Source organism: Leptopilina heterotoma, unplaced genomic scaffold (genome assembly GCF_015476425.1).
Source record: "Leptopilina heterotoma isolate Lh14 unplaced genomic scaffold, ASM1547642v1 Lhet_38, whole genome shotgun sequence".
Lineage (NCBI taxonomy): Eukaryota > Metazoa > Arthropoda > Insecta > Hymenoptera > Figitidae > Leptopilina > Leptopilina heterotoma.
The window spans coordinates 890,408-904,886 of NW_025111054.1; the positions used below are offsets into that span (position 1 = coordinate 890,408).

Consider the following 14,479-nt stretch of genomic DNA (forward strand, 5'->3'; position numbering starts at 1 on the left):
TTTTTTTTTAGTGAATTATTTTAATGAAATTTTTTTTATTTTTCCAGAACGGCTTTCAAGAAGTATCCTAAAATAAGTGGAAAGGAAGTGGATTTGTACTTACTTTATGTCCTTGTTACCGCTCATGGAGGATGGATTAAGGTTAGTATTTGTTTAAAAAATAATTTCTATTTGTTAATTACGATTTTTAAATTTTATTAAAAAATTTGCATAATTTCTATTTTGCACAATTTTTTAACGAAATCTTAAAATATTATTTTTAAAGAATTAAAAAATTTTAATAAATTTTATTTTTTAATCATATATCTATTGATTGTTATTATAAAAATTAAATATTGTTAGAAAATAATAAATTTGAAAATTACCTTTATTAGAAAAAGAAATTTTTAGAAAATGACTTTTTTTTTAGAAGAAAGAAAATTAGAAAATCATCTTCATTAGAAAAAAGTATTTTAGAAATTCACCTTTATTAGAAACAAAAGTTTTAGAAAATAAAAAATTAGAAAATACGTTTTAGAAAAATTGTATCCCAACCTTTTTTTCATATAATAGGTAACAAATATAAAATAACTTTTGCTTCTAAGAAAAAACCCAATTGTTTGAAAATTTTGACAATAAAGTGAATCTAAATTTTTTCTAAAATTAATTATTTTAATTACAAATGATTTAAAGATTTTCTAACAGTAATGATTTTAATAAAAATTTAAAGAAAACTAATACTTGTGTTATCTGAGAAAGAAAATGAAGACCCTCAAATAATTTCAATTTGTTAAAATTATTGTTTAACAACTTTTTTATTATTTTATTTTCTATGTCTTTGAAATTCGATGCTACGTGTCAAAAATTATTTGGGGATTTTTTTTAATTAAAAATGTTATTAATTTCACTTCTTTCATTTAATTTTGTGAATGGAAAAACCATCAGGGTACTTTTTTAATCAAAAACCTTTGATTCATTTTTTTCGATTTCGTAAAAAAACATTGTTATCCATGCTCAGCGTCGACCTGTTATTTTTTTAGTTAACCAAACAAACGTCAGCTTTAAAAATGTGACGATTGATTAATATTTATGATCCCCAAGTTTTGAACGTTCAAATCAACGAAATTATTTTTATTCGAAATATTTTCACATTATTACCGATTGTGCAATGAAAGTTAAGAATTTAAATTTTACATTTAGAAACTTTATAATTAATTTTTTTGCTAGTGGCGCAAAATTATTAGTATAAGAATTTAATTTGAAGAAGAACTAAATAAATTTAGTCCATTTTAAATGTTCAGAACTTTAGAATCATTAATATTTTAATATTACTGTTATAGTTAAACTGCAGGAAATTAATAACATAACCTAACATTCGATAATCTTTTCTTAACGGTCAGAGAATTATAAACTTCTTTTCTGGGCACAACTTTGAATGATTTAAAGTAAAATAAAAATACTTAAATTTTTACTAACAGGAAACATTTTCTAATTTAAAAATTGTCTCTTTCTTTAAAAAGAAGAGAAAATTATTTTGACTATGAATAAAAAAGTAAACATTTTTGTTTAATTTTTATTCTTCAATTTTGCAGTAAAAATATTTTTCTTCCTGTCATGAGTATAGTATAGACTTTTAGGTATGTTAAAAATATATAAATTTATCTTTTAGATAGTTTGAAATGACTTGCTAATTAGTTGGCCTGTTTTTGCCGATCTTTGTGCGTGACTTGATTTTCACTTGACTCTCTATTGAACAATCGTTTTCTCTTGATTAGTTACTTGTTCTGTTTCTAAAAGTTTTTTTTTATTTAAATAATAAACTTGTATTATTTCATGAAGAAGTTTATCAATATCGGTTGCTTGGTTGTAAAATTAAAAAAAAATAGAAATTTTGAAATTTCGCTTTTGGAATAAAAAGAAATTCAATTTTTAAGATAATTCAATTTTCCAAATTTATCAACTATTGAAGAATTTCAATTGCAAACTGAATTATCAACAATTTTAATGAAAAATCTTTAAATATAAAACTTAAAAATGAAAATTTATTAATTTATTTAAATGTAATAAAATTAATGAAAATTAGCTTCTAATTTTTTTAAAATTAAATATTTTCAATTAAGTATTTTCGAAAATTCAAATACATACAAAAAAATGACATATTTTAAAATTATTTTTAACATTTTGGAGAAAAAGATTATGTTCAAAATTTTTTATTAAAATTTATCAAAAAAAATTATTTTTTTTAAATTTATTATATACAAAAATTCACAGTCTATCCCCTATTTCCCTAAAAGCCCCCTTTTTTTAATTTTGGCCCCTAAACGTACCCTATTCTGAAAATTACCCCTAAATTACTCCTATTTTTTTCGTCCCAGGAAATTAATTATTTTCAATAATTTTTAAGTAATTCTGCAAAAGAATTCAATTATCTTGATAACCAACAAAATTCTCCCCATAAAATTTTAAGGATTTTTAATTTTTAATAAATCTTTTCCAAAATTCAATTATTTTGGTAAATATCAAAATTCTTCTCAAGAATTCAATTATTGGCAGAAATTTTAATTAAATTCTTGGCAAAATTTCAATTACTTAAACAAAATTTAATATAATACTTTGCACGAATTCAATTATTTTTTTAGAAATTTTAATGAATATCTCGTCAAGAATTCAATTATTTTTATAAATAGCAAAATTTTTCGCCAAAAATTTAATTATTTTCAAAAATTTAAATAAAATTCTTTGCAACATTTCAATTATTTTTAAAAGTTTTTCCCAATTCAATGTTTTTAAATATTTACTATTTTCATAAAATATATCAACAAATTTAATTATAGAAAAAACTTGTTGATACAATTCTACAAAAAGATTCAATTATTTTCATAAATAATAAAATTTCATTTACGAATTCAATTATTCTCCTCGCAGAATTTCAAATATTTTTAATACAATTTTAAATAAATTCCTTGAAAAATGCAATTATTATCAAAAAATTTATTAAAACTTATAAAAAGGATTCAATTTTAAGAAACATTCAAATATTCAATAAAACAATAAAATTCGTTGCAATAATTCAAATATTTTCCTAAATAATATTTAATTTGTCGCAGAAAATCAATTATTTTCAAAAATTTTTAAGTAATTTTACAAAAGAATTCAATTAGCTTGATAAACAGCAAAATTGCATAAATTCTTCCCATAAAATCAATTCTTCTAAGAAATTTTAATAAAATTCTTTTCCAAAATTCAATTATTTTGATAAATATCATTATTCATCACAAGAATTCAATTCTTTTGAAAAGTAATAAAATACTTTGCAGAAATTAAATTATTTTCAAAATTTTTTAAAAATTCTTGTCAAGAATTCAATTATCTTTATAAACAGATAGGGAAATTCTTTTCAAAAATTAAATTATTGTCAAAAAATTTTTTTAAATTCTTCTCAAGAAGTCAATTATTTTCAAAGATTTGAATAAAATTCTTCTCATGAATAATACAATTGTTTTAAAAAATTATTATTTAAATTCTTCTCAGGAATTCAATTATTTTTAAAAAATTTAATATAATTCTTCAAAAAGTTTTCAATTATTTTCAAAAAATTGTTATAAAATTCTTTAATATAATAAATTTAATTAAAATTTTAGTTAAATTCCTTAAAAGAAATTAAATATTTTCAAAAGTTGTTAATACAATTTCGTAAAAATTAAATTTCAAGAAACATTCAATATTATTTATTTTTTTATTTAAATAATTGATTTCAACGTAGAATTAAATTATTGTTTTTCCTACTTTTAACTATCAATTCTGAAGAATTAATTTTTTTTGAAAAAGTTGAATTGAATAATAATTGATGTTATTGATTTAAAGTAGAATTTTAGTTAAAAATTCTAAAAAATGTTAATTGAATTGAAATGATAGAAATAATTTTGAAGAAATTATAAATTATAATTTAACAAATTATATAATTTAAGTAACAATATTCTTATAATAATAAACTAATGATTTTGTCATTCGGTCATCTTTAATTATTATAAAACATAAAGAAATGGATCACTCCGAGTCGAAGTTTGTTTTATAATAATATTTGAAAAGGTTTGAATTTAAAATTTTTGAACATCAGCTTAATTTCAATGAAAAAAAAATGATTAAATATTGATTTTAAATAAAACTATTGATGTTTTCGAATAATTTTACTTTTGTAGAAATTTGTAAATTTTAATAGAACATTTTTTTGAGTATCTAATAATTTTGAGAGTGAATCAGAATATTCTTTAGGGTCAGGGAAAAAGTGAAAGTTGTGTTTGGAAATCAGGGAAAAGTCGGGGAAAAATAAAGTTTAATTTTTGTGTCAACCCATGCATAAATAAATTATATTTTAATCTTTATTTAACCAATTTTTATGGTCTCCTAAAAGTCCCCTATTTTTTAATTTTCAGGCCCCTATTTCCCCTAAAATACTTTTTAGGGGCACTGTGAAGCCTAAACTTAAAAAAACTAATGTGAAATTTAGTAAAGTTATATTAAACTAGAAGTGGGCGCGCAACGCGCTGTTTTGGTTCTAGTGCTAATAACAAAAAGAATAAGGTTCTGCTACTTATACAGAAATTTTAAACGAAATGTCCATCTTGTGACATCCTTAATTTTTAGCATATTTTCCATTTTTTGAAGAATTGTTTCTAATCGCAGACTAATTGAGTTTTTAATAGTGGAAATCGGTTTGATGAAAAGTATAAAGACCCCAATGCATAAAGTTCTCGATATTCTCGATGTATGCCAACTGGATGCCAGTGAGCTTCATCCTCTCTTAGAAGAGGTCGATTTGGTTCTGGAATCTCAAACCAAAAGTGTTGCGTTTTTTGAGTTTTGAAACAAAATTCGTTGCTCTCGGGGGGGTCTTTAGCTTTCGTTTCTATGCGCGCTAACGGTGGTAGCGACCAATATTCAAATGGTACAATAAGCCTAAGCTCTAGGATAACACGGAAGTGGTGCAAGGTCACGGTCACCCTGGGGATGCCCTCTTTGGCGAGAGTTGCCGGAAGGGGGAAGTAGAAGAGAGCAAGAGAGAGAGTGAGAGAGAGAGAGAAGGGGGGGAGGTACACATAGTGGTAGAAGTGGTAGACGAGGGCTTCTCCTCAACAAGTGTAATCGTTCTGTGCACGAGGCTGATGGTTATATAGCTAGCGAACAAACCAGCGCCGTGTTCAGAACCGCGCGGACACGGAAGAGATTTTTGCTCAGCTATACAGTCGTTCGATCTTCTCACGTTAGTCGCGCCTCTTTCTTCAATTTACATCATCGACATTGTTTCACGGCATAATTGACAATTAACATTCATATAATTTCTCCTCTTTCCAATTTCATAAATCCTTTTACAAAATAGTGTTGTGTTACGAACTGATGGTACAATAATTATGAAAATGGAGAATATGTCTAATCACAGTCTTTTAAATGCCATTATATTGACCTACACTTCCTTAATTGAACCTAAACATCTGACCTACAGTTCCTTAATTGAACACTTGACTAACACCTAATGAAACACTTCTTAACTTGAAGAATATTAACAGATTCTTGAAGTTAAAAAATGTTTACACATGGATACAGGTTTTTAACACATTTCCCAAAATGTTTAGTTGGAAGTTTTATTTAAAGAAATGTTTCGTTAGGTGTTAGTCAAGTGTACAATTAAGGAAGTGTAAGGTCGATGTTTAGGTTCAATTAGATTTTTGAATTAGATTTTTGAACTTTACGTTTTAAAAGATTGAATAACATGAATGTGATTTTAATTTTTAGCTGCTTCAGAGTGATTTTGTTTGTATTTTCTTTGTATACTGTCGGGATTTATTTCCGTGCCATCTCCACTTGAGATTGAAGGGAATAGTTTTCTAGTTCCATTTAAACTGATTTCAAGTGTTTGACAAGTATTTTGAGAAACTTGATGCAAAAATGATAGGGGAAAGTATACGGCAAATGTTGTGGTTGCGTGTTCAAAGCAGTAGTAGAACGATTTTGCGAAAGTTGATAATCGCCAATGAATTTTAAATTCCACGAGTGAAAGCGACATTTAGTTCAATGTATAAGGGAAAATTTCTTTTGGAAAGATTTAGAATTGTACATTTTAGAGTTGAAAATATTTTTCTATAATCTTGAAAGTGTAACGGAACTAATGTTCGGTAGTATTAATAATAATTTTTAATACTTTAAACACAAGTGTTAAATAAATTATATTACATATTTTAGTGAACTATTTTTCAGTAGAGGATAGAAGAAAAATACAGATTTTTACATGTTACGATGCAAATGTTTTGCAGATGTTTTGAAATTATGTAAGAAAAAATTTATGACATGAATAGTTTACCAAAAGTAATAAAAAAAAGGTGCTTCTATAAATTAAAGAGGAAGGAAATAAAGGCGATATAAATACGATGCTTTTAAATTTCATCTATAGACGAATTTAGAAGAGTTTTAATACTGTTTAACATTTTTTAGCCATTTTTAATGTCACCAAGATTTTTTAGCAGAAAATTTCGAGCAGTTTTAAAAGAAACTGGAAATATTTTAATATATTGAATTCTACTTCAATTCTTACATTGTAAATGTAAATGTAAAACAAAGTGTGTATATCTGAATCCTTCAAATTCCTCGACCCCTGTTTCTTATGACGCATTGGAAATTACTGTAGCAGACAATCTATTGTCCAACCATGTCTTAGGCTTTGAAATAAATTGCTTTTGCACAGTGAGACAATATTTATTCCAGTAGCGAACACATTCTCCTTTAACATTATCTTCACGTCATGGAAAATTTCAACAAGATTTAAAATTTTTTTCATCTTATGTTTCAAATAATTGTTCTTTTTTTAAAACTATTTTTTCATATTATGTTCTTGAAATCTAATTTTACTTAAATATTTGAAAATTAATTGGATTTTAAAAGAGTTGCGTTCACAATTTTCATAAATAGATGAACTTGAAAAGGTTTTAATTTTGAATTTTAGAAAATTTCAATTTTTAATGAATTAATTAAATAAAAAATTTACAGGAATTCTATTATTTACAAATTTTTTATAAATTTTTTCACAATAATTCAATTATTTTTATCATTTTTTACCAGAAATTCAATTATTTTAGTAAATAATAATAAGTTTTCAATTACTTTCATAAATAATAAAACTCATCGTAGAATTTCAATTATTTTTAATATCAAACTTTTTTTTGGATGAATTTTAATAAAATTTTTAAGAATAATGGAAAATTTTATTAAAATTCAACCAAAATTATTTTTAATTTTAGCCTTTCTATAATTTACTTATTATTTTCAAAAATTTTAATGAAATTCTTTTTAACAATTCAATTTTTTTTCAAAATAATTTTAATAAAATTCTTTGTAGAATTAAATTAATTTCAATAATTTATCAAAATTCAATTATTTTTAATATCTATATTATTTCAATAGAATTTCACAAAAGAATTCAATTATTTGAAAAGAATTATATTATTAAAATTCGTCTCAAGAATTCAATTATTTTCAAAAGTAATAAAATTCTTCGCAGAAATTCAATTATGGTCAAAAGTTTAAAAAAAAAATTCTCGTCAAAATTTCAATTATCTTTATAAATAATAAAATTCTTCTTCAAAATTCAATTATTTTCAAAAATTTTAATAAAATTCTTGACAAAATTTCAATTATTTTCAAAAACTTTTTTCAATTCAATCAAATTTTTTACAGATTTCAATTATTAAAAAAAAAGTTAAAAAATGTTTTTAAAAAAGTTAAAAAAGTTTAATGGAATTTGTTTGTTAATTATTAATAGTAATGGATTTATAGAAGAATTTTAGTTAAAAACACTAAAAAAAATTTTTTTAATTTCTTGTCAAAATTTTAGTTATTTTTATAAATAATAAAATTCTTTTATTACATTTAATTATTTTCAAAAATTTTTTTTAAATTATTAGCAAAATTTCAATTTTTTTTCAAAAATTTTTCTCAATTTAATGGTTTTCAATAACTACTATTTTAATGAGATTTTCCAAAAGAATTGAATTATTTAAAAGAATTTATAAATCAAATTCTACTCAAATTTAATTATTTTCATAAATAATAAAAATTTTACAGGAATTCAATTATTTTAAAGTTTTTATTTTCTTCGCAAGAATTCAAATTACGTACTTTCGTAAATAATAAAATTTTTTACAGGGATAGGATTTTCTGAAAAATTTTAATTGAATTTTTTTTAAAATTATTTTTAAAATTTATTTATTATTTATTTATTATATTTATTTAGGTTTATTATTATAATTATTATTATTATTATTTATTATTTAAATTATTTGAAGTTTTTATTATCGAATATATATTTGATTGAAGAATTTCCGAATAATTGATAAAATTTCGTAAAATTGAATACTAAACAAAAAGATTTGAAAATTTTCAAAGAAAGTTTTCAAAAATTATTCAAAATTATTAAATTTGAAGAAGAATTTTAGTTACAAATTTTTGAAAATTTTTATTTATTTTATTTAATTTTTTTTTTTTTTTTACATTTTTTTTTTTTTTTTGAATTTTTTTTTTTTTTTTTTTTTGATTTTCTTGTTTAGTTTTAATTGAATTAAAATGAAAATAATTTTTATGAAGTTACACTAACAATATTCTTTATAATATAAAATAATGACTTTATCACTCAGGAATCATTAATTATTATAAAACATGAAGATATCGATTGCTCTGAGTCGAAGACTCGGAGTGATCGATTTCTTCATGTTTTATAACAATTTTTTTGTTAAATTTATGAAAAATTTAATTTTTAAAAAGGTTTGAATTTGAAATTTTTGAAAATCTTAATTTTAATGGAAAAATAATAATGATTAAATATTTATTTAATAAAGAAGCAATAGAATATTTTTGAATAATAAATTTAAAATTTTCTTTTATGTTCATAATTTTTTTCATATATATGCAGTAAAATAATTGTTTTGTGGGAAGATGAGAAATTTTTAAAAATATTTTCTAAGAATTTTTTTTTGAGTTTAATAATATTTTGAGGAAATTTATTGGAAAGAGAAACATTTAGTAAAGTATTTGAAGTTATATAATGATGTCGCGTGTCTCGTTTGCTAAAATTAACAAGATGGAACATGGTAAAAAACGATACAATGCTTAATTGTCTTTACTGTCTTGTAGTTTATGAAACGATTTAAGTATAGACGACGATAGCATCTTTGCGTGTTTAAAGACGTACATTTGGCGTTACATTTACATGAAGGACTAGCTGTCTGTATATAATTTCACTTTTCCCACCATTCTTCTTTCTTACACTGAAATATAAACTATAGTGATCGTAGTAAAAAAAGAAAATAAATAAAAAAGTTTTCAAAATTCGAGCCCTGATCCTTGAAATTACGTCTGCATCTTTTAATTTTTAATTTTGTGAGTTCACCAATTTTTGCAAAGGTTTTTAAGAAATTAGAAGAATCATTACCAATTATTCATAAATGTTGATTCATTCAAGTGGTACTCAAAATCGATATTTACCAATAATAACACTGTTAAAAAGACAACTACTAATTTAGTACAAATTTTGGTACTTTTTTTTATTGTGAAATAATCAAGGAGTTTGAAGTAAAAAATAAGATTATTTATAATAGTAACAAATAAAGATTGACATTTATTTTAAATGTATTATGTTAGTGTGATACAATTTTTGTGTTATATTTTGGAACCGATACATCGCTTTCGGTTGTCCAAGCTAGACTAATGTAAAAGGTAATGTGTTGTTCACAAAATATACATTTGGCAACATCTAAATGTTGTAGTAAAAACTTGGCAACGTAGCATTCAAAAATGTGGGGTAAAAAAAGGGGCACATAAAGTGTAAAATGGGTTCGTAGGTACAAAAAATCTTAGTGCAATTTAGAAAAATCAATTAAGCCTAATCCTACCTACGGTTCAATGTACGTAATAAACGTGCAGATGTGACCATCATGTTGTAGCTGTTTCGGATTATAGTTATAAAACAGTAAACTCTTTGAAAATTTCTAAAGAAGGAGGCAATATTCTTTCTGTTAAGATACTAACATGTAAAAAGACAAATTTGTGAATATTTTGAAAGATATTCTTTAAAAAGTAGCAGTTTGTTAGTTTTCAATATAATTTTGTAAATTCTGTTTTAGAGAAAAAATTTAATTGTACGACAGAACAGTACTAAATTGTACTTTGGTTCTATTTTAATACCGAAATCACACTATTAAAAATCTGACACCAACTTTACACCAAAAAGATTGGAATGTTGTTATTTCGATCTCGCAAAGTTGTTCATTGGCTCAAAGTTTTTAGTAAATCCAATCAAATGAAAGTATTCACACTTTTTGAAATTGAAAGTATATAATTTTCAATCTTTCGTTGTAACGGAGTCCGATTTTTAAAATGCACATCTCTAATTTAGAACCTTTTTTTTACAGTGTTGTACAACATTATTTTTGAACTTTTTGCTATATAATTCGGAAAAATTTATAAATAGTTGATAAATTTTGCTTCCTTGTGGATAAAAGATTTGTGTGAAAAAAAAGTTGAGGAAAAAAAAAGTCGACCATAAGAAAAAGAAAAAATAGTGGAGGATCTCTTTCAGAGGAACAATATTTTCTTGAAGAGTTGAGCTATTGGCGAAATGGAAGAAGGTGCCTTTCGAGGGGGGGGGGGGGCGGCAAGAGAGCTCGGAATCCACCACTCTCAGCACACAACAACAGTGAACGGTGCTGAGTAAGGTGCCATGAAGCTCTCTCACATCGTAACCGATTCTCTATACTCCACGAACCCACTGTGTGAGTGGAGGTCGTTTCGGTGCGGTCGATACGGCAACACCGCGCCCCATCTCGCACACCGATTCCCCCGCATGTCGTGTATTACATAAACTCTCTCACACATACAATCCTCTCTCTCTCTGGCTGATACGATCTGGCAACATTGCCGGCGCGGCGCACGTATGTCTCTCTCACTCTCTCTCATAATTCGCGTGTATAAAGAGAGCCTCGAGAGGAAGAGGAGAAGGGACTGTCTGTCCGGCTGCTGCTGCTCGCTGGCTACGCGCACACTCACAAACAATATTGCGGAGGTGGCGAAGGCGAACTCGAGCGAAGACAGACGAAGAAACTAAATAACCTCTCTCGCACTGTTTCGTTTTCCTTGTTCTATATAAGCGCATTTTATTGCACACACAATGACACAGAACGGAACGGATTAGAAAATTGGTATAACGATGAGAGCGATGCTGAGTGAGCGGATGCTAAAATGCCTGATCACAACACAACTATGTCAACGAATCAGCGTTTTATGATGTATAACATGTGTAAAATGCTGTACATACAATGGAGTCGCTTCTATTTGAGTTGATAAAATATTTTTTTTTAATACTTCGACTTGATTGTTTTTTAACTCGGTTTTAACTAATTTCTAAAAATTGTGTAATATCCGTGTTGTAATTTTCCGAAAATTCTCGAACTTACTATCGGCTAAAGTCATTTAAGTCGCAAGCAATGTATTGCCTCCATTTTGCAAACTTAAGTTGGAAATTTTCATTTTGCTACTGGAAAGAAAAGTTTTTATTTTCAATTCGGGAATTGGAATCAAAATTGCAAAATAAAGTCACTTTAGGTTCAGATGAATCTGGATGAATCAACGTTATTTGATATTAGTCACGATTTTGAAAAATTCTGTTAATAAAGTAAGTATAGACGTATCATCACCCAGCAAAATTTTATTAAAGGTTGAAGTGAAAACTTCGAAATGAATTATAAAACTGTGCAAAGAATTAAATATAAAAATGGCGGAAAGTAAGGTAAAAGGTTTAATACGAAAGTAAGGTAAAAGTACCAGTACTTAAACATTGCAAAAAGTGGAACCAATAGGCGGACGGTAACAAAAAGAATTAAAACTGCTTCCAATGTAAATGGAAAAAATAATATATTCCCTTTCTGAATATTAGCTTTTGGATATAATTCAAGTTTTCAATTTCTAAGCTAAAAATTTATCGAAAAAAAAAATTATATACAATAGCATGTCACGAACTACTCAAAATCGAGTGTCCAAATTTACCTTCTGCTTTTTAACCTTGAGCAGCACCAGTAGTTGGACACAAACTTTACAGGCATTAATCAAATTAAATAATGAATGAATTAATATAAAATGACTAACTAATAAATTTAATAGTTGACAAAATATTAACTAATATAATACAAATATAAACATATCCAAATAAATATTATGCATATTTCCTATGTCTAACTATTGGTTCTTATCATGTCCAATTACTGGACCCCCTAAAATGACATGTCCAACTATTACGATAAAGAAGCAATTATTTATTTTCTGAATTTATATTTAACTAAAATAAAAATTATAGACTAATTTCATTTAATTTGAATAGGATTTCAATTATTTATAATACAATTTGAAATAAATTCCTCGAAAAGTGTAATTATTTTCAAAAATTTTTTGCAACAATTCAATTAAGGGGCCGTCCATAAACTACGTCACGTCTTGGGGGGGGGGTGGAATTAATTTTTTGTGACGTTCTGTAGAAAAAATGGCGCTAAAGCATGTAAAATTTGTGACGTGGGTAAGGGGGGGGGAGGTGGAAAAACTATGCAAAATAGTGTGACGTAGTTTATGAACGGCCCCTTACATTTCACAAATAATGAAATTCTTTTACTGAAATTCAAATATTTTTAAAATCTACTATATTTTAATAAAGTATCTCAAAAGAATTTAATTATTTAAAAAAAAACTAATCAAATTCGTTGCAGGAATTCAAATATTTTCAAAAAGAATCAAATTCTTCACATGATTTCAATTATTTTTAAAAAAGTAATAAAATTCGTTGCAAGAATTAAATTATATTTTCATAAATAATAAAATTCATCACATATTTAAAATATTTTTATGATTTTAATTATTTAAAGAAAATGTAATAAAAATTCGTTAAAAGTATAGTCAATTACTGATTCTTCTAAATAATAAAATTCTTTACCGGATTCAAAATTATTTGTCTCATTTCAATTCAATTAACATTTTCTAGAATTTTTAACTAAAATTCTACTTTAAATCAATAGCATCAATTATTATTCAATTAAACTTTTTCAAAAAAATTAATTCTTCAGAATTGTTAGTTAAAAGTACGAAAAACAATAATTAAAAAAAACAATAAAAAAAAACAATAATTTAATTCTACGAGAAATCAATTATTTAAATACAAAAATAAATAATACTGAATGTTTCTTGAAATTTAATTTTTACGAAATTGTATTAACAACTTTTGAAAATATTTCATTTCTTTTAAGGAGTTTAATTAAAATTTTAATAAAATTTATTATATTAAAGAATTATATAACAATTTTTGAAAATAATTTAAAACTTTTTGAAGAATTTTATTAAATTTTTTAAAAATATAATTGAATTCTTAAGAAGAATTTAAATAGTAATTTTTGAAAACAATTGAATTCCTGAGAAGAATTAAAATAATAATTTTTGAAAACAATTGAATTGATGAGAAGAATTTTATTAAAATTTTTGGAAATAATTGACTTCTTGAGAAGAATTTAAAAAAAAATTTTGACAATAATTTAATTTTTGAGAAGAATTTTCCTATCTATTTATAAAGATAATTTAATTCTTGACAAGAATTTTTAAAAAAGTTTTAAAAATAATTTAATTTCTGCAAAGTATTCCAATTACTTTTCAAAAGAATTGAATTCTTGTGATGAATTTTTATATTTATCAAAATAATTAAATTTTGGAAAAGAATTTTATTAAAATTCTTTAGAATAATGACTTTATGGGGAGAATTTATGCGATTTTGTTGTTTATCAAGCGATGAAAATAATTGAATCTTTTCGTTGAATTGTATCAACAAGTTTTTTCTATAACTAGCTCCTCCGACGGCCGCAAGCGGCCGTCTACGGTGCTAGTTTTTATATGTCCATTGTCCAAGTCCATTATTTCATTAATAATAATATTCAAATTTTTTCAGTTAATAATTTGCTTATTTATATTTGAAATGTTGACGTTTTTTTTGACAATGCAAAATAAGATTTATTATGAGTACTTTCTCTTAACAAAAATAAAATTTATATATTCGCGCTCTTTTTAAATAACATACGACTGCAGCGCCACCTTCACATGTACAAACAATTTTAAAAACACCCTTCTATTAAGATTTTACATTCTCATTGCCCATTCTTTACTTCGATACTTTTCGATACATTCGACCTTTCCACTCCATGTCTTTTTTAAGAAAGGAATGTCTTTTTTAAGAAAGGATTAAATCTGTTGATAAATTTCATGAAAATAGTAAATAAATATTTAAAAACTTGAATTTGCGAAAAACTTTTAAAAATAATTAAAATGTTGCAAAGAATTTTATTTAAATTTTTGAAAATAATTGAATTTTTAGCGAAAGATTTTGCTATTTATAAAAATAATTGAATTCTTGACGAGACATTCATTAAAATTT

At 24.5% G+C, this 14,479-nt stretch overlaps 1 protein-coding gene and 1 long non-coding RNA gene across 10 annotated transcripts in view; both read left to right on the forward strand.

Moving 5' to 3' along the window:
* The window catches only part of LOC122505934 (AT-rich interactive domain-containing protein 2-like), a 131,726-nt gene that overhangs the window by 2,119 nt on the left and 115,128 nt on the right, over positions 1-14,479 (forward strand). For all 9 annotated transcript variants that reach the window (XM_043617826.1, XM_043617827.1, XM_043617824.1 and 6 more), the window contains exon 2: positions 48-141. In XM_043617826.1, the coding sequence (XP_043473761.1) occupies positions 48-141 (94 nt within the window). The remainder of the gene's footprint in view (positions 1-47; positions 142-14,479) is intronic.
* On the forward strand, positions 4,466-6,718 carry LOC122505936. Its single transcript, XR_006301959.1, has 2 exons — positions 4,466-5,376; positions 5,770-6,718. It is a non-coding gene; the product is annotated as an uncharacterized LOC122505936 (long non-coding RNA).